We start from the raw sequence: 21,966 nt of genomic DNA, 5'->3' as shown, positions 1-21,966 counted from the left end.
TTAGCAAAAAAAAAAAAAAATTATATAAATAATTCAGTTAAACTACCTGCAATTCAGTCAAATACAACCTGGGGCTCATCATGTAAATATTATGTAAAATATTGCAGCACTCTAATACAAACATCCACTCTCGCTCCATTTTTGACCTGCTGTTCTTTTCATTGTGTGAAATTTTATAATAATTGCCTTAAACTATTAAATAATAATAATACATAAATAAAAATGTAAAAACCAAGAACTCAAAAAAGGAAGTGGCCGAGGTGTGCTTCTTCCAATGAGCTCAAGCACATATGATAACCGTCACTGCCACTGGAACCGGTTGATAGTTGCAGGCTAAAATGAAGCCGAAACCTCATGTGAAGCATAGCTCTTTTTGCATGTGTCTGTTCAGACATAGATCACTAACATTTCACTGTGAACAGGCTTAAATAAATATCAGATTTGGTGAAAATAAGGATTTGTGACACTTTTATCTGCAGAGTAAATGTAGTGTGTGTGTATATATATATATATATATATATATATATATATATATATATATATATATATTTATTGATATATTGATAGACATTTGTTTTTGTGAATTACATATATTTTTATGAAAACATGGACATTTTTAAACCCATTGAACTCATTTAAACAAAATGAAGGGTTAAAAAAGAAGACTTAATACTATTAAAAATATATTTATTTACCAGAGTCTAACCAGTTCAAATAGTTTTTACCTTGAATTTTACTGAAAGGTGGACAGATTTGATTTCTATCATCTTCAATAAACATCCTCAGTTCTCACAGCAAACAGTTGCTCATATACATATATGTATAGGGTATATAGGGTATTCTGTAGTGTTGAATAGCGAAATAAAAAAATATATACATTTGAATAAATAAAAAAAACTTCTGCCATTATTAATTTATTACAATATCACTGAAACAGAAAACAATTCATTTGTTGTTGTAAAAACACATTATTAATAAGATTTTTAAAAATATTTGTGAAAAAATGTATCTGCATTTGGGGACTGTAATGAAGAACAATAATATATATTTTTTTAACATAAATAGCTGCAAACATCAAATTCATGCAGCATGTGAAGAAGTGATCTGCCGTGACTTATAAAGAAACGTATTGGACAAATAATATTTAGCAAAAAAAAAAAAAAAATTATATAAATAATTCAGTTAAACTACCTGCAATTCAGTCAAATACAACCTGGGGCTCATCATGTAAATATTACGTAAAATATTGCAGCACTCTAATACAAACATCCACTCTCGCTCCATTTTTGACCTGCTGTTCTTTTCATTGTGTGAAATTTTATAATAATTGCCTTAAACTATTAAATAGCTCAGAATAAAATCTTATACTGACTTTGAAAGTATGTTGAAAGTTAAGATACTTTTTATTCTCCTGCATGTTGTGACAATATACATATAACTATGCATGTATAGCTCTGGAAAAAAAAATAGACCACTTAAAAAGTATGAGTTTCTTTGATTTTACCAAATTGAAAATCTCTGGAATATAATCAAGAGGATGATGGATGATCACAAGCAATCAAACCAAGCTGAACTGCTTAAATTTGTGCACCAGGAATGGCATAAAGTTATCCAAAAGCAGTGTGTAAGACTGGTGGAGGAGAACATGCCAAGATGCATGAAAACTGTGATTAAAAACAGGGTTATTTCACCAAATATTGATTTCCAAACTCTTAAAACTTTATGAATATGAACTTTTGTCTTTGCATTATTTGAGGTCTGACAGCTCTGCATCTTTTTGTTATTTCAACCATTTCTCATTTTCTACAAATAAATGACTATTCTGACTTGGAATTTGGGAGAAATGTTGTCTGTGGTTTAAATAATAAAACAAAAATGATTCAGAAACTGAAGTGGTCTCTTTTTTCCAGAGCTGTAAATCATTGACATCTAACAAAAACTTTTATTACCACTTTTTTTTACTTTTTGATAACATGTAAATCTGTGCTGTACATGACCATTTGGGAGTCCTACAATCTTACCTAACTTAACCCTCATTAATAATTAATTATGATCACCAGGAATAGAAACTGTTTTGAGCAGTCCCAGCTGTTCACCCCCATGATTATGTATATAGCTACAGTCACTGGTTTTATCTTCTTATAGTTTTACAGTGGCTAAGCCATTTCAGCTCAGGTAAGAAAGCCTTGGTGCTGTCTGCTGGTGTACAAATATATAGCAACATGCAGACAAACACAAAAAATTAAATATTGGTGTATAGTTATAGGTGTGATGGGTAGTACTATGCTTTTTGCAAACATTCCCCCATCAGAGTCTGAGTGCATACATTAGATCTGATGTTTAAGAGAGAGGGGCTGCCATGAGAAGATCCAAAATGGCTTCCATGTTAGCTGAAGTATGAGAGCTAAGCTTATTTTAGAAATTAGAAATGCAAAAAAAACCTAATCAAAAGAAGTGTTTATTAACCAGCCATCTATCTAATAAGTGTGTCTGTCTGTCTAATATGCCGTTAATCTATACATTAAAGGCAGACAGCTGTGTAAACATGTTCAGCAGGCTGGTGTGAGCTAATATATGGGCTAATATAGGCTAATATGGGACACACATGCCAGTTTAACAGCTAAACATAAATTGAAAAATACACAATAAGCATAAATGCATGTAACTTTATTCTAAAAAGTCATTTAAACTAATTTAATTAAATTAGCTAAACCAAACCAAGACCCATGTTAGGCTGCATTTTAGCTTAGCTTAGGGTAAGCTAACAGGGTTCAAACAACCTAAAAACAAAAACCTAACTAGCTAACACATAAATACACTGATTTAACGTAGACACTTTGATAAGGTTTATACCCCCATTTAACTACATTGACTAGTTAACAACGAAAGCATGAACCTATGCCCCTGCTAGTTGTTTAGTTGGTTAGCTACGTTAGCTAGTTTATGGCTTTTTTAGATTAGCTAAATTAGCTAACCTAAGTTAGTTAAGCTAACAAGCTAACTACTAAATAAACAAACACATAAATACAGTGTTTTAACGTAGACAAATAGCGCTAACGTTCAGTTTATACACCTAACTACTTAACTAGCTACCAAACAAAAAATTAAGGCTATGCTCCTGCTAGTTGTTTAGCTAGTTAGCTAACTAGCTAGTTTAGCTAGTTTATGGCTTTTTTATGTTAGCTAAGCTAACTAACCAGATTTTCCAGGTTTAAACAACCTGCACACAATTAATAAAAACTCAGCTCTGTGTCTAAGTGTGTGTGTGGGGTATTAAGGTGGTCTTCTTACCTTTCCTCAGCTCGCTAAACCAAACTCTGACGATGGTTTTGGAGTGTTTTCTGTGGTGGATTAACCACAGAGACAGGGTCTGGACGCTCTGCTGAGAATTGCTAAGTTCTGACAATTTTTTCTCCAAAGCTGACTCGGAGAAAGCTGACATTTTCCTCCTAAATTACCTTATCTAAAATATTACTGAATGCTGCTCCCCACAGCAAACACCCAGCTCTTCACCTACCACACAGAAACCCTCGGAAAAAAACCCACACAGCTCCTGCAGCTCCTGCTATAGCTGGCAGCCCATTCCCCTCTCACAGCAGGGTTGCCAGGTCCAACAAACATATTCAGCCCAAAGTCAGCCTAAAACCCGCCCTTTAGAAGCTTAAATTAGCCCAAATATACAGCACTGGAAAAAAAACACTTAAAATGTATGAGTTTCTTTGATTTTAACAAAAATTAAAAACCTCTGGAATATAATCAAAAAGAAGATGGATGATCACAAGCCATCAAACCAAGCTGAACTGCTTGAATTTTTGCACCCGGAGTGGCATAAAATTAACCAAAAGCAGTGTGTAAGACTGGTGGAGGAGATCATGCCAAGATGCATGAAAACTCTAAAAACCAGGGTTATTCCACCAAATATTGATTTCTGAACTTTTAAAACTAATATGAACTTATTTTCTTTGCATTATTTGAGGTCTGAAAGCTCTGTATCTTTTTAGTTACTTCAAACATTTTACACTTTCAGCAAATAAATGCTCTAAATGGCAATATTTTTATTTGGAATTTGGGACACATTTTGTCCATAGTTTATAGAATAAAACAACAATGATCATTTACCTCAAACATAAACCTATGAATAGCAAAATCAGAGAATCTGATTCAGAAACTAAAGTGGTCTCTTAATATTTTTAGGGCTGTATGTCTGTCTCAAGTAAAATGCGAAAACAACTATGAGTGTACGGCTTAGTATTTTGTTTATGAGGGATTTATTATCAGTAATGCTATATATCATTAATCATATTGTAACATTAGTGTTTTATTAGTTATTTTATATCCCAGTAAAGAACATTTAATAATAACATAATTAGCAAAAAAGAACTGAATTTCTTACTCTTTTCTGTTCTTGCCCCTCCTGAACTCTCTTCTCTCTTCTTTAACTTCATCGCCTTGTGATTTTTGGTTACATTGTTGTTGTTGGTTTTTTTTTGTTACTTTTTTGTTTTTTGGCGGCCGCGGTAATTTTTAAAAGTAGCTAAAAAAACGCACCCAGCCACCCCTAAATTTCACCCGCGACTGGATTTTTTAAACAAGCCCAATTTGGCGGAAAAACTGCAAACCTGGCAACTCTGTCTCACAGCCTCCTCAGAGGTTCAACAGAGCATGCGCAGTCCTCCACTGTAATTTAAAGAGGCATGGGTTTGTTTTATAAGGAGCCCCTAAGGTGACATCATGTAAAAACAAATGCGTGGCCGACTTATTGGCCACCACCCTTTCAGACCTGAAAAGAAATGTAAGAATGCTGTTTTCTGTCTGTAATCCAAAGAAAAGAAGACCAACATTCTAATATAAAATCTGTATAGCAAATAAATCCAATTATCAAAAATATTTAATATAAAATATTTATATATTTTTATTTACATTGCATTGGGAGCATGTGTGTAATATTGTATATCTTATATTGACCTTTTTATTCTATAAATCATCCTTAACCCTTCCTGTTTCTTGTGTATTCTCTCACTTCACACATATTGAGACCTAATATTCAGCAGAACAGACATTTATTAGCCAATCAAACAGCAGATTAGCCCTGCCCACTGCATTGGAAAACTAAAAATCTGCACACGGACGTAAAGCAGGGTAGCATACCAGAGTAAATACTCTTTCCCATCATGTTTTTATTTTTTTACTGATTAGAAATAATTTGTGAAAATGTAAACAATTTACTCTACTGCAATAAACAGACAAAATACAATTATTAAGTTATGTGTATATATATATATATATATATATATATATTTTTTTTTTTTTTTTTTTACTGAATCCTGTTTTTGAGTGTGTTACAGACAGAAAATAGCATTCCTATATATTAACATCACAAGAACATGTCAGGTCCTAAATACCATTAAATCAGTAACAAATTAGCTGTTACTTTGCTAGTACTACTGCTTTTCCAGTGCAGTGGGCGAGGCCAAGTTACGGTTTCATTGGTTTATAAACTTGTTCATTGGCTGGGTCATTATCTGAGTAACAACACCTCTAAACGAGTGCTATGTGCGAAAAACATTTAAAAAAATATGTCCATTGAAATGGATGCAGGATTTGAAATGGTTAAGGCATGGGAGTGAGATTCTTTAAACTTGGGGATGACTTATTAAGGCGTAGGAATTAAGTCCTGGCCATATAAGTCATTCCTACACCTTAATAAGTTGTGGCCATGCATTATCCCCCCCCCCCCCCCCCCATGATCTTACCATAGGAGCTCTGTAGTTTTCCCTTTATACACTGAGAGCATTTATTCAGTTTAGTGGATTCTAACTGTAAAAACACACAATCAAAATTAACATGAATTAATAATTTGTTTGGTTATTTTGTTCAATAATGACAATAAAAATGCAGGTGCTATTTTAGTTCAGAAGGGATGACAAAGAAAATTATTATTTAACTTTTATCGTATCGGAAAATATGTTCTGAAAAAAAGGTTTAAGATATAACATTATTAGGTTAAAAAAAAATTCTTTGCAGTAAAATACGTTGTTACTATTCCGATTTTTTTGAGCTGCCTGTTCACTCTAATCTCTACTTAATAATTTCTGATCAATAAGAAAAATCAACCCGAAATTTTGATTGCATGAAAATAGACATTAACTAGACAACTGTAATGCAGGATTTGGATGACATGAAATAAAGAATTAAGAAATAGATATTTGTTATATTAGTATTAATAATAATTAATTGAACTAACAATAATGTTTAGATCCACATTTCATATTAAACATACCAGTAATTGGACACATCAAAGTACATGAAAGACAATGCTGAGCACCCTTAGTAACCCAGCCCCACCACAGCCCTGAAAAAAAATATTTTTGGGCAGTGGTGGCTTAAGGTTTACAATGGAAGGCCCCACCTAAAACAAAAGATTATCATTATTCTGAGATATTAAGTAATTATTCTGGCATACTAAGTCATTAAAAAAGTCATTTTAAGTGGTTATTTAAAGACTTTGTATCTCAAAATAAGGATTTAGAATTTCATAATAATGTGTAAAAATGTACTTTTCATTTTAGGTGGTGGGAATGGGCTTCCATAGTTTTGAGCACTGGGTTATTTATCACAGAGAACAAATTCCTCTATACTGAACGACCATCAGCTCACCAACAACCTGAATACAGCTGCAGGATTGCATTGTGCAAATGACAATTTGCACCCCCTGGCTTTTTCACTTCTGCTCATCTCACCATGAATGAACAAGATATTACAAAGCTTTTCACAATACAGAAGGTGAGAAAGTAAGGACTATTAAGGACTATTAATGCTACATTATCTTACCTTTTAAAATTATTCCCAATAAAGTCACTCTGCATAAGAGCATCAGGCAGTTTCTTAAATGTGATAAGAATATTTCCCCCTAGGAGTTTATCCCTGGTAGCACTACAGTTGTCATATCATAGTTTTGTCAATGCTTATGTTGAACACTAACTTTTCTCTGTAGAAATAATCATGATACATCAGTGAAATGCTCTGCAGGCATGTTATAGCTGCATTTATTATTATCAGCGATCTTACTTTATTTTACTGCACAATGAAAAGCACACAGCAATGTAGGTGAATACAATCCAACTTCATTTTAATGCATATTTACAGTGCAAAGAAAACTACAAAGCAATAAAATGTACTTTACACACCTCGTTCCACTATCATTTAAACAGGAGTTAGTTACATACACAAAAACTGTTCATCAGCTGTTTAAAACAGAGCTGCACCACGTTAGTAAAATTCAATATTATCTTCAAACATGTCTCTTAACATCTAGTCCAGTGTGTGATGTCTCCGCATGCAAGATAGAGAAGAACTGTGCAACTGGGGTAACATGAAATAGTGACAAGAGAGAAGACACTGTCTAATCACATTCCAGCCAAGAAATAGTAGATTAATAAGTGAGTCTGTGTACAAGTTTACTTTACAGATTTACATATATTTGCCAGCTCATTTGCTGTTTTTCAGCCCATGTGAATTAAAATTCAGCTTATCGAGACCATTCTATGCTGATGTGGGGAGACCTGTGTGGTGGCACTCATCAAGCTTCTCAGAGTAAAGTGCTAATCTAGACCTACCACAATAGCAAATGTGGTTAGATGGATTGTGGATGAGCTGGAAATGATCCAGGAACAGGGTTTTCCTGCTGGATCAATGCTTTTTCTAATCTATCATACCAATCTGTGCTGAAAAGGCCTACACAAGTGAGGAGCATTTCCCTTAACTCAATTAATTATTCCTGGAAGAAGAAACACAACCATCGTAGCTGTCTAATCCTTCTTCTCCAGTCCTGAGCGCTATAGTAATGTGTAATAAATAGATAATAAATAACGCAACACTATAAATGGCCCCCTTGCTTTATAATAATTAGCACATTATTAGTAGCTTTACAGAACTGTAAGAAAAAATATTTCACATCAGGTGAAATAAAGAAAACAGACACAGGATGCTACATAAATACAAAACAAAGTAATAAGAAGTTCAAAAACTAATAAAGAATAAAGGAGGAAAGGAGAAAAAATCATATCAAATGGCCTTCATGAAACTTCAAATACTGCGTTTTTGAAACAAAACAAAAAGCACAAACTGCACAAATCACACTTCCCTTCAATCAAAAAAGAAATATCAATGTATACACCAACAAGCCACTTCATTAAAACCACCTCCTTGCTTCTACGCTCAGTATTCACAATTTGATAAGCTCCACTGAGCATATAGGAGGACACTGTGTGGCTCTATAATAAAAGACTGTAGTCCTGTATCTGTTTCTCTGTATACTTTATTATTACCCTCCTTTCACCTGTTCTTCAATGGCCAGGACTCTGCAGGGTGCAGGGACTGCACGGACATGCTGTTGTTGTGTTAGTGTGTGTTATATTGGTACAATTTGACCACACACGACAGTGCTGCTGGAGTTTTTAAACACGTCAATGTCAGTGAGTCCACCGATCAGAAATATCCAGTCAAAAGCATCCTGTGTGCAGCTTTTTGTGAGCTCTGATCCATGGCTAAATAATCACCAACATAAACTGTGCTTAAAAACTGTGTTTAAAAACTCCAACGGCACTGCTGTGTCTAATCTACTTGTACCAGAACAACACACACTAACACTTTTTTTAGAGAAACAGAAGGACTGCAGTCGATAATCAAAGAACTACAAAGACTTTCAATATGTTCCTATAAGTAGAGCTAATAAAATGGTCAATAAGAAGTAAAATCCAGGAGGTGGTGGTAATAAAGCAGCCCAGTGGTGTAAGTATGGCATAATATAACATATAATAATTACGAAACTCACCAAAACATGGTATATATTGCATAAATATATACACAGCTCGTGTGTTAGCTTTAAATTAGTGTTCGGTTAGTAAGAGAAGTAAGTCCACTTCAATTAACTTGAAGCCTCCCATACTTGGAGGACTATTTTTCCTATTTTTGGTCTTTGCTTCCTAAAAGAGGTGATTTCATGTTTCCCCGCAGAGCACCACGGCTATTTATACATACAGACATGCCTCGAGCCAAAGGGGGAGGGGCTTGAGCTTCGTACAAATATTTACAGCTACATTGAAGCAGGCATTTGGACAGGTACTGTATCTCTGATCGTTTTCAGATTTGTCATTTATTTATTCTTTGCTGTTTTAGCTTAGCATGCAGAACACCAGTTCACAGACTGGTGAGGATGAATAGAAAGGGACACGAAGACAAGGGTCGATTCGATCGATCATCATCCCATCCCATTCTGGAGCTTTGTCTCCTTAATCAGCATATCTCTGTTCTCTCTGTCAACTTCCTGCCATCCTTTCTCTCTCTCTCTCTCTCTCTCTCTCTCTCTCTCTCTCTCTCTCTCTCAGTTACTGCAGTGCTAACATTACCAGGCAGAGTGCCAAGCTCAGACATCAGGAGGGTGGAAAACAAAAGACACAGGTTGTGCTCATGCTGTTTGGATGCAATTGGTGAGGCATTCTACTACACTCTACCATTTCCAAATGCACAAAGCTTCAGTTTCAACATGAGGGGCTGAGCACGGAGAAGACAAAATGCAAAATTTAACAGAACTCTTCTTCTGTCTAAATAAATAAGTTAAAAATATGCCCTTCTGGATGCATAAAGCTATACAGCTTACCACCCTGTACATCTGCTAAAGAGAGTAAACCTTGAGAAAGGAGGAGTTATGGGGAGGACAGACTACAGGGACAGCGAGATGAGATGATAAAAACAGTGCAACGCTTTCATTCCGTGTGTAGTTGGATGCACCTCGTTTCCTCTTCGCCAGAGGGAGCCCTCACTCCCGGGAGCGGCCCACGATAGCCAGGATGTACATGAAGATGTTGATGATGTCAGTGTAGAGGTTCAGAGCAGCAAAGATGTACTCTTCTGGGCTGAGGGCCAGCTTCTTGTTGCCTAGCAGAAGCTGAGTGTCCACGGCCAAGAACTGGAGGAAGACACACACAATGTTTAGCACCAGATCTGTTCATGCACATGCACACATCTCCTAACACTTCACGTCTCTACAGACTCTCGTCTTTTTCAGGAACATTGAAGAATCTAACAAACCAGTGCAGTGTTACATAATACTTGTAGTACGATAAGCCTTCATTGTGTGCTAAAAAAGTTTGAGTTTAGCTAATATCTGTATATCTAAACACTTGGAAACACTCGGAAAAGACCTGGTAACGGCTGTAATGGAAACATCAATCCTAGGAGGAGCCTTTGTGAATAAACAGGGGTGACCTCTGTGGGATTATTAATTCCACAATATACAGCTCTGGAAAAAATTAAGTGACCACTTCAGTTTCTGAATCAGTTTCTCTGATTTCGCTATTTATAGGTATATGTTTAAGTAAAATGAACATTGCTGTTTTATTCTATAAACTACGGACAACATTTCTCCCAAATTCCAAGTAAAAATATTGTCATTTAGAGCATTTACTTGCAGAAAATAAGAAATGGTTGAAATAACAAAAAAGATGCAGAGCTTTCAGACCTCAAATAATTCATATTCACTTTTAAGAGTTCAGAAATCAATATTTGGTGGAATAACCCTGGATTTTGATCACAATTTTCATGCATTTTGGCATGTTCTCCTCCACCAGTCTTACACACTGCTTTTGGATAACTTTATGCCTTTACTCCTGGTGCAAAAAATAAAGCAGTTCAGCTTGGTTTGATGGCTTGTGATCATCCATCTTCCTTGTAATTATATTCCAGAGATTTTTGATTTGGTAAAATCAAGGAAAAACATTATTAAGAGGTTTCTTATTTTTTTCCAGAGCTGTATGATAACTATGCAAATTCCAATAATTTCCAAACCTCTCTATCAAATACGTTTTAAGACAATGTAAGAACACAGTCTATCCTTCATAACACTTCATAACAGTGCATACTCATTGGAACCTGGCTGATTTATTCTTGCAATGCAAATTCCAATGTAACATACATTTACAAAAAGTTTTTTAGCTTGAATTTTGGTTTCTGATTTATATTTTGAATTATTTGTTCTAATCCATATTATGGTGGGAACAACTCAACGACTCAAGTAACTCAAGAAAAGAAAAATATCACTTTATAAAATTAGGGTCAGATAATCCAAAAAAATTCAAGAACTTGGAAAGTATCTTGTGCAGTCGCAAAAAACATCAAAAATGGAATGATGGAACTGGCTCTCATCAGGACCGTTTCAGAAAAGGAAGGACAAAAGTTACCTCTGTTGTACAAGATAAATTCATCAGAGTTACCAGCCTCAGAAACTGCAAGCTAAAACAGAGTATTTTGGTTTGTTTAACACTTTTAAGTAACTACATGATTCCTTCTGTGTTCCTCTATAGTCTGGATGACTTCAGTATTAATTTACAATGTAGGAAAAATAGAGAGAGAGAGAAAGAGGAAGAGAAAAGGGGAGGATTGTTTTTCTCTTACAGACTCCCGTTGTTTCCATCAAGTCTTCACCAAAGCAACCTGATCTTTATTATCTGAATTTCCAGCACTGCTCTCCAAAACACATTTTAAACCTCAGTCTGCCTGAAACTTCCTTGATTTTTTAAATTCACAAAATAAAATACAGAAAAAATCTAATGCAAACAAATCTGCTGGGTTTTTAAGCATTTTGCATCTTATAGACGCTGTCAAACAGCACTTACACATGAGGTTCAGTAGAAAATAAACTGAACCTGTACTTTGTACAGATGCACAATGCAAGAGAGATAAAAAGTGAACATTTTAAACTAGAATGTGAGACAAATTTGCTGCATTGCCATTATTTCACTTGTTCATTTCCATTATTAATAACCACAAATCCATAAATTATCTAATCATCTAATGATTCTATGGAAGAGCACTGCACGTACAGTAAGAAGCTCATATTACTTTATCAACATATGGGACACTGTTATAAATAAAAAAATAATTTAACAGCAACATGTAGACTGCTTAAATAAAGAGGCTACTCACGCAGGTAAAGAGCAGAGCCCCCAAAGAGGCATAGACGATGTGCAGGATCTTGTGACGGATTACCATGCAAAGGAATGAGAAGAGGATCAGCACTATTAAGCAGACAAAGAGGACACCACGGCAGGAAGTGAAGTCATATTTGCTCTGGTTTGGGAGAGATAAAAGAGATAATCAGAAACAAACATAAGTAAATAGATGTCACTTTTAAAATGATCTGAATAAACAGAAAATCAACCAAATCATAATACTGAAATAACTGTTATCCTCTAAATACACTAAGTATTAAATACTTATAGTGATAATATACTAACTGAAGACATCTTCAGAAATCTGAACTGTTGCATGAGCAGTAAAGAGAAGCTTGTAGACAGAAAACTGACCTGCAGGGAGAAGATCACCACAGAGAAACACACCACTGAAGTGATGCCCACAGCTATGATGACTGAGTCTGTGTTATAGAAGCTGGCAATCATCCCCACCATGTAGGACAGACTTAGTGTTAGAATGGACTGTACGTGAGAAAGAGAGAGAGAGAGAGAGAGAGAGAGAGAGGTGTATAATCAGTCGTTCACAAATTTTATTAACACTTAGCACAGTAATGTTAATTATAGATTAGGCCCTGAATAATAGCATAATCCACAAACACTGGAGAGTAAAAAAAAGAAAAATTAAATATAAAGTATACAATATTTAAAATATAAAAAATGCACAGCATATGAAACAAAAAACTATATTTAATACAAATAAATAGACAAAAAAATGAATTATCTTACGGAAACAAAATGGTTTAACTGCAAACATGATTCCTGCTTGATGTGGCATAAAGCTGTTTATATGGTGTGCTATAGTGCTATAGTACCCTAAGTGGTTGCTATGCTGCTACTGAGTATTTGCATCTTGGTAATTACTATGGTAACCTTATGAAATTGAAGTTGTAGCTGAATGGTTGCTATGGTATCCCAGGTGGTTACTATGGCATTGCTTGGTGACTACTATGGTGTTCTTATAAAGTTGCTAAGTAGTTGTGATGGGAACAAATATAACTAATAATAACTTATAAGTACTGTGCACATTTTAGGTATATTTTATTTTATAGTTGATTCCTGAAGGCTCTGGGTGAAGTGTTTTTCTTCTGTGGTAAAGAAGTGATGGTATGTGGTATTGTGCTTGGGTTGAGCAGTGCGCACAATGATTCAGACATGATTGCGCGGCTGGTTTTAATCAGTCACTGGAGCACCTGTATTTCCCGCCGCCAAGATAGAAACACGGCAGAAATTTACCCGAATGCATGTCACTTCCAGACCACCACACCCATCAGCGTTAATATATTCCTAAACTTCAATGCTATATTAACAACACGTGTGCAAGTCATAAAAATATACTGTTGACAGGGCCTGTAATAGTCTATTATAGCAACAAGCATTGCGACACGCCTCTCGCAGGGTGTGCGATAGGGCCTTATGAATGAAACACGGAGCACAAAATGTACAGCTTATGGCAAACCCTTACCAGTGCCACCAGGTTCCATGGGTGTTTGCGACGAAACTCTCCACAGCAGCTGAGCGCTATAAGGGACACAAAAAAGACTACATAGGACACGTAGTATGTCCACCGGTTTTGCCGCACAAACAGTTTGACATCATTGGAAAATGTGAAAACAGCAACGAAGGAGAACGTCACCATCAACTGTACTGTTAAGACCATGAAGACCTGAGAAAAGAAACAGAACACACACGTAAGAGCCTGAGATTACCTACAGTTAGCCTGAGTACAGTCAAATCAATAACATGACCTCTTTGTTTCTGCACTCACTGTCCCTTTTTAAGAGTACTCTATTTTATAAATGCAGACTGCAGACAGCTCTGATAAAAAATAAGAGACCACTTATATGACGAGTTTCTTAGATTTGACCAAATTGAAAACCTCTGGAATATAATCAAGAGGAAGATGGATGACTATAAGCCATCAAACCAAACTGAACTGCTTGTTTTTTTTTGCACCAGGAGTGGCATAAAGTTATCCAAAAGCAGTGTGTAAGACTGGTGGAGGAGAACATGCCAAGATGCATGAACAAAATGTGATTTGAAACCAGGATTATTCCACCAAATATTGATTTCTGAAATCTTAAAACTTTATGAATATGTTTTCTTTGCATTATTTGAGGTCTGAAAGCTCTGCATCTTTATTGTTATTTCAGCCATTTCTCATTTTCTGCTAATAAATGCTCTAAATGACAATATTTTTATTTGGAATTTGGGAGAAATTTAGTCTGTAGTTTATAGAATAAAACAACAATTTTCATTTTACTCAAACATAAACCTATAAATAGCAAAATCAGAGAAACTGATTCAGAAACTGAACTAGTCTCTTAATTTTTTACAGAGCTGTATATTTTTAATATCTCAATTTATATTGCAAAGTAAATACTACTGCAATGTCAGTTTTTGCCCACAGGACCCTGTTGGCTAGATATTTCTGGCTGGTAAATCCTGCTGTGTCTGATCCGCTCATTCCACAGCAACACACACTAACACCAACACACCATCATGTCAGTGTCACTGCAGTGCTGAGAATGAGCCACCACATAACACCCACATAACAGCTGCTCTGTGGTGGTCCTGTGAGGTCCTGATGATATGTTATGATGACATTAACATGAGATGCTCATTGTGTTCATCTCTGCAAGATCGGACCCATCATCTCACCTTTCTGATGAAGGCCTGTCGGATACTCTTATCCTCCCATCCAGAGTTGGCAAACTCCTCATTGTCATAGTAAGAAGGGGGGCCATCTCCACCGTGGTAGCCCGGGCTGCCCATGGGAGCTACAATAGCAAAGAGTGGGTTACTGATAAAATCATATCCCTCACCTTTTAGAAATATTTACAGCAATTCAGCATAAAAGACTGCAGCTGAAATTACTCACATTTATGTGGAATGCATTAAAAACATTCATGACTCTGGGGACTTTATTAATTCAGTCTCTCTCTGGAAACAGTTTATCATTTAAAATAGACTCTCCAAGAATATATCAACATACTCTATTCACTCTCTGCTGAAGTGGAACATAATTTCAATTTCAAAACTATTCAAAACCTGGGGAAACCCGAGGATAGAGCCAATATGAAAGAATGTCTAGGGTGAAATGAAAAAGTACATGTTTTATTACTTATTCCAGACAGGAATCTGTATTATTAAGGAGATTCATAAGTGCTGCAATAGTGAATGAAAATGGTGCAAGAGGAAAGCAATGATGTATCTTTCACAGAGTGTAGCCAGAGAGACCTTGTTAAAATGACCTTGCAGAGGCATTCTGCCTTAAAAAGGCACTGTATTATAAAGGACATGCATATTCCTTTTCACAACCATACAGTGAAGTATTCCCATTGAAATATTAGAAAATAAATATTAAATCTGAAATGGTCAAGTAGCTTGTAAACATTTCAGAATAGAGTAACTTTAAAATGAATTCCCTGCCGAGTGCCACACCCTCATCTTAATGTAATTCCACACAGACCAGATTCAACTAAAGGTCCTTTTCCTACAGCTAAAGATTAATGGTCTACTAGCAATGCGTGCAGTCAAGAAATATTATTTTTATAAAAAGAAATATAGCGAGGAGAAATGCAATATTTCACAAAATACAATTTTTGTATTTTTTATTTAAAGATTTTTTCCAACTACAGTTTTTACTTATTTGTCTCTGACTTGTGACAAAGCTAGTCTTTTTAAAGGCTTTTAAAAGTCAGGTAATGAAGCCAGATATGTACCAAATAATATATTAATTATGACATTAGATAAACCAGCTCAAATGCTCATTTGAAATCTAATATCAAAAGGATTACTATAGATGATAACATAATTTTCATAATGATGTTTCATTCCCTTCTTTTCTGTTCTATAAAAGTAAAAGCACAATGTCCACCATATTTGCAAATTTGCAACCAGAGAGCAGAGGTGGAGCCAGACTCACTTACTCATTTGGTAGACCCAGCTTCTTTCCCAAGAACAAGCAAGGATACTAAAATTCTGCAATACTTCCACACCAGTTCACATGATTCACGCACCTCCACTTGCATGTGCATGTGTGCATTAGCTTGCCGCTGTTTACATCAGTGATGTAATAGTAAATTGGAGTTCTCAATTAGGGGGAGCCAATGAGCGAAAAATATTTTTAAAAAATGCAGCTTTAAGTCAAACTGAAATGCTTTTTTCTGACTAATTTCATTCAGTAGATTGTAGTGTACAGACCTAATTGTTTGAATGGGGTAAACCCTACAAAAGAGAATAAAAAAATCCTTTAATAATTTACTTTGATAGTTTATCACGTACATTAACTACTTACCATTTGGATCCATACCAAATCCAGGCTGTCCAGGACCCTGCTGATAGGGGCCCTGTGGGTATGGTCCCTGGGGGTAAGGGCCTTGAGGATATGGACCTTGGGGGTATGGCATTTGGGGATAGGATCCAGGTCCAAATCCCGGGGCTCCCTGGGGATAACCAGGCTGGCCGTACGGTCCTGGCGCTCCATATGGGGGCCCGCCTGGGGCCTGGGTGTAGTTGGGTGGTGGCATCCCGAAAGCATCAGGCTGAGGTGGTCCGTAGACGTTCTGGGGTTTGTTCTCCCCCATTATGGGGTAGCCAGTCTTGTCCGAGGACATGTCTTCTTTCCTCAGAATGATCCTGCTGGACGGATAAAGAGAGATTTAGGAATAGGCAACGTTTCATTGACAGTTTTCACAATAATGCATATAGACCTGTCACAGTAACTGCAACATTGATTTATTGAACAATAAAAGAACATGACTTTAATCATTTTTGATAATCGTGATATCGTCTATTGTGTTTATTTTTATGTTTGTTCACATATATAAGTGAACAGTATTTTAGGCATTCATGCTTCAATGATTGTGACTCCAATACACACAGTGTGCACTAATAATTCAAATTGTGTTGTAATTGTTTTTATGCTATTCTGTTATGTTTATGGAATTTAATAGTGGAATTTAATTGTCTTAAAATTACAAAAATATGTGCAGTGGCAATAATTTTTGGGACAATATATCGCCCACAAAAAATTCTTAGCGTGACTGGATGCATATTATTTTAAGATATATTGAGACAGTAATACAACAGTTAGTGCCAACCTCCAATCTGAACTAACTGTGCTGATATTTGTGATAACAGCATTCTGCTGATACATTGGCATAAACTGGCTATGGTCAGTTCTGTGGCTTTATTCATACCATAAAAGGTGAGATTAACAAATCTCCAATCAGTCGTCCTGCTATTTAAGGAAACATATTTTGAAAAGGTGTCCGCCAACTCTGAGATAAAAATACTTGTATGAGCAGTTTGGCCCTATATGAGGTGATAGACAGACATCATAAAGAGAGACATCACCACACCACAAAAAAGGAGGAAACACAGGTATCACAAATATATCGTAAACTACACACTATTCACTATGTAGTATATTAAGCTTAAGTCAAAAGCCATAAAATTAAGGATTCTAAATCTAAACAGAGCGTTATATATTTGTAAATGTTAAAGTTGTATTTGTAGATGTTATAGTTTTATGACTTATATTATAAATATAGGTTGAAAAAACAGGGAGTAAAGAAGAGTAAAACCTCACACTGTGTGCAGACAAAGGTATGCAGGTACTCAAAGAGCAGAATTCTCAACAATACAATAAAAGACAGCTTTGCCATTCAACTACTAGAGACAGACAGCTGGTGGCTGGTAGCTCATTCAAAGCTGTAGCCTGTAAACTGTACACATTCATTCATCATTCATGCAACATGTGACACCTTTCTTTTTTGTATTTCTTTAGATATAAAGTCGTAAATGTTGTAATTATGTAAAATAATGTAATAATGCTACAAGAACATGAAAAACATTCACCAAATGTACAATACAAATAACTGTAAGACTGCTGTATATTATACATTTAATTAGCATTTTCTAGACATTTCCTTTACTTGTTTTAAGCAATTGTATGTAGTAAATTTGCCTAATTAAAAAGAATCATTATTCTTTTTTGTTTTACTTATCTATCTCTCCGTCATCTTTCAATATAACAATAAAACAATAAATATGATGACTGGGCATAACACTAGACTTAACTGGAAACTGGTAAGTGCCCCTAAATGACTTACATTTACGTGTGTAAAATCAATTGTTAAATAAAATATATTTAAAAAACTTGCTGTATGATTAATATAATATTTTGTAAGTGCAGTAAGCAGGCATTTAAGGACAAAAAACTTCTCCCAGTCAACAATGAGCACACTATCTATACAGCTTGCTACTTAATTAGCTTGGCAATTCACCAAAGCTTAGACCTATAAATGTTTGCATAACAGGGTTAGCTTTAACTGTGTAGCACACTCTAATCACTTTACTACACAACCAACAGAGACACGTAATGAATGGTAGAAGAGCTGACAAAGCAAAGCCTTACATTACATGTAATAACTAGCTTTAATAACAAGTTATAATATAGTATATGATCAATAATACTGACTACTAACTGACAGCTGAGGACGTTATTTTAAGAGGTCTTGTTTTTTTTGAATGATCACTCCACCTCATCCCCAATTTATCCTATTACTACTGGATGGAGAACAATCATTCATGAAACACAGTTCCACCGCTCCACAAAACTCAATACTGGGGGTAGACAGTCCTATTCTATTGGCAACACTTTTCTAAAGGGCCAGACCAGCGAAGTGTGCATTTGCACATCTGTCTTCAACAGGTGCAACCTAAACACCTAAACACATTCATTATAAGGGATGTCCACAAACATTTGGTCATATACAATGTATTATCCAATATTTAGCTATAGAATGTCCATTTACTCTCAGGGAACTGGAAAACTTGCTGTTTGTGGGCTTTTTTTGGCTAATTGTATCCAAGGTACCCAAATCAGAATTAGGCCTCCAGCAGATAAATATACTGAAGAGCCATGTTGTGAGCCAGGCTAAATGTAGTAAATATAGCAGACTAAACACAGCAGGCTAAACATAGCAAACACAGCAGGCTAACACTGCTAATAAACACTAGAGTTAAGAGGGTCACCCACTCAACACAAAACACAGCACAAATCTTCAGTACTTACAGACTTACTTCAGCCTATAAACATAGACTTCTTCATAGAACATTGTCGTGTGGATGGGCAAAACAGAGCTTTATTTAGGGTGACCAAACATCCGTATTTACTGGGACATGTCCGTATTTCACGTCCTGTCCCGGGCGTCCCAGGTTTTTTTCAAAAAGTGAGGAAATGTCCTGGTTTTTAAATTACCTTCATTGGACCATTAAATTTACAGGCGCTAGGACACTGCGCACGGTGCTGCGTGTGACATAATCCCTGAGCCGCCTCAGTGAGAGCAGTAGACAGCGTCAGTCTCACAGTCAGAGCACTTAGAGTGCACCTATACCTAGATATATATAATTTATTTGCATTACAAAATGTGACACGAGTTGGCATTTAACACCCTTCAACCCTCACACAAACATTTTAACAGTCCTACAATTTAGAACAGTTTAAAACCCCTCAGCTAAAAAAAAGTCCTAACTATTATATTCACTTGTCTGCAGTGTCCACTGACATATAATCACCTTAATTCATATATTAACAAGAATGTATCTATTCTTTGTAATAAATATTTTAACCTGTTTTCCCCTTTTTAAAGCAAAATTTTGACTTTAAAATTTTTTTTTTAAAGATTTTGACGTATTTTTAACGAGATAAGTCTGTTGACAGTCTAATTCCAGAGTTTGTTAGCCTTATATATCCAGTTAAATATTAAATAAGCACACTGTATGTCAGACACCAGATATTGTCCAGCTGATCAACTTCATCTGGGCAAAGTGATCAATCATGTTCATTTGATTTATTTCGGTTTTTCTTCACCTTTACTCTACAGTGCTCTGGGTTACACATTTCTGTGCTCTGCTTCACTGATTACAGTGTGCACTTAATAAAACATGAGGCTGGAATGGGGAAAAGTCAACATGGACACTGCTACCTTAGGGACTGAGTGCAGTTTCACAGAGACCCTCTGTACAAAGCTGCTATCAGAGGGACTATACTGTTTCTAACCAGCCTGGCACCTGTTATAATAGTTGTGTAATTTAAAGCAAAACCGTTTTTTGTTCTATTTTAAATTAGAGAATAGCTTAGTTCAAAATACTCTTACTTTGTGACAGAAATTCTGTGACACATCAGAGAAATTTAATGTATTAGGCATTCTCAGTTGCTTTACACAGTCTCACAAGTACACTATATGGACAAAAGTATTGGGACACCTTCTCATTCATTGTTTCTTTTAAAATCAAGAGTATTAAAAAGAGTTTCTCTTATGTTTGATGTAGCAACTGTCTCTACTATCCAGTGAAGGCTTTCTACAAGATTCTAAAGAAATGCTGTGAGGATTGACTGCATTCAGCAGAGGTTAGTGTGAGGATGTTGAATGATTGATCACCACCCACCTCATCCTCAACTTAAAAACTCGTACTAATCTCAGTAGTATGGTATGGAGCTCCATAATTTTAGAGAACACAGTTTCACCTAGCCCACGCCCTGAATTTAGCATGATGCCAATTAATTGTTGAGTTTATCTGCTCCAGAGAGTCCATTTCTATTGTGGGTACTTCTCTAGAAAGACTACTCAAGCAGTGTGTGTGTTTTGCACATCAGTGTCAGCAATGGGTGCAACTTTAAGCAGCTGAATATATAGTTTCAGATATAGTGTATGCCTCTCCATCACATACTGCATTGGATAATGGCAGGATTATGCAACACTGCCCTATTTCCACTGGATATCAAATCCTGGGTGGCCTACTTCAGTTCTACTCCTCCATATTGGACTTTTTATAAAAGTTGGACATTCTGTAGGTGGACTTATCCCTGTATTAGAAACTCTGCAATTTGTCTCAATAAAAAAATGAATGGCTTTCTGTATGCATTTCTTTCTCCATGAAGATCACTAGATCCTGTGAAAACTCAAAGAAGCAAAGATCTTCCGAAAACCTGCATACCGACTTTTCCTTGCAATTATGTTATCACCCAATTGTATTGTATAAAATCATGCAGACACAGACAGTAACATCTTGTTATAATGTTAATATCAACCACTATAAAAAGGAAAAATGTGAAATCAGTGATTTTGATTTTTGACTATTGTTGGTGTCAGAAGGGCGAGTTTAAGTATTCATATTAGTGCTGATCTCTGAGAAATACTTGTACATTTTCAGCTGCTTTAAATCACTGTTGAAAAGCTTGAACAATATGGTTCTATTCCACCTGTTCAACAGAATTTAGACAAAAATTGTTTTCTATATTGTCACAGTCGAGTAGAGACCACTGTGAAATCACCCAATGGGATTTGTTTTTCAGGGGGACGTCTGTGAAAAATATTTCACACTTCTACTCAGTGACAAAACTCTTGCATCCAGACTGCAATTGAAAAAGTTTTTTTGGCTTTCTCAGTCACATGACATCGCGTTCAGTAGCTCCTCCATTTCCACTCGCTGTTGTTTTTACATGGATCTCTGTGGAAACGCGTACCCAAAATGTAATTACGGTGCGTAACATTTAGCGAAAAAACAGCAGGTAATTTACCTGTGATTTTCTCAGAGGACGGCTGAGAAAAACACATACATGGTCATTCCAGTCAGGAATAAAATCACAGAATTACCACAGGACCTCCTGAAAAACAAATCCCCTCCAGATAGGGCTGCAAATGCTCTAGTGAAGAAGTGTTTATCACTAGCCAAAGAGATACATAATCTGTGTGGATGCCCCATCAGTCCTACTGTGAGTAAGTCTATGTGTTTTCTGTCACCTGAGACAAACTGGGGTGAATTTGTTCCATATTACACTGTCCAAATCATGAACCGCAACCTAAACATCACATTTTCATCAGCCTCAGTCAGGTTAAAGTTTATCTAGACTTGTAGAGGCCGGCTC

The 21,966-nt window shown here is 35.8% G+C and overlaps 2 protein-coding genes across 4 annotated transcripts in view; both read right to left on the bottom strand.

The window, feature by feature from the left end:
• slc30a8 (solute carrier family 30 member 8) overlaps positions 1–3,600 on the bottom strand; it is a 28,701-nt gene extending 25,101 nt beyond the window's left edge. For both annotated transcript variants that reach the window (XM_049475475.1, XM_049475474.1), the window contains exon 1: positions 3,292–3,600. In XM_049475475.1, the coding sequence (XP_049331432.1) occupies positions 3,292–3,442 (151 nt within the window). In that variant the 5' untranslated portion in view covers positions 3,443–3,600. The remainder of the gene's footprint in view (positions 1–3,291) is intronic.
• A 3,502-nt stretch (positions 3,601–7,102) lies between these two features.
• The window catches only part of grinaa (glutamate receptor, ionotropic, N-methyl D-aspartate-associated protein 1a (glutamate binding)), a 33,259-nt gene continuing 18,395 nt past the window's right edge, over positions 7,103–21,966 (bottom strand). The window contains exons 2-7 of one of the 2 annotated variants that reach the window (XM_007245745.3): positions 16,327–16,670; positions 14,688–14,806; positions 13,492–13,692; positions 12,363–12,491; positions 11,983–12,126; positions 7,103–9,967 (exon numbers count right to left, since the gene is read on the bottom strand). In XM_007245745.3, the coding sequence (XP_007245807.3) occupies positions 9,818–9,967; positions 11,983–12,126; positions 12,363–12,491; positions 13,492–13,692; positions 14,688–14,806; positions 16,327–16,645 (1,062 nt within the window). In that variant the 5' untranslated portion in view covers positions 16,646–16,670 and the 3' untranslated portion in view covers positions 7,103–9,817. The remainder of the gene's footprint in view (positions 9,968–11,982; positions 12,127–12,362; positions 12,492–13,491; positions 13,693–14,687; positions 14,807–16,326; positions 16,671–21,966) is intronic. The other variant, XM_007245744.3, reaches the window with a different exon arrangement.

This window comes from Astyanax mexicanus, chromosome 3, assembly GCF_023375975.1.
Source record: "Astyanax mexicanus isolate ESR-SI-001 chromosome 3, AstMex3_surface, whole genome shotgun sequence".
Taxonomy (NCBI): Eukaryota; Metazoa; Chordata; class Actinopteri; order Characiformes; family Acestrorhamphidae; genus Astyanax; species Astyanax mexicanus.
The sequence above is the reverse complement of the archived record's forward strand: the minus strand, read 5'-3'. Positions and strand labels throughout refer to the sequence as shown.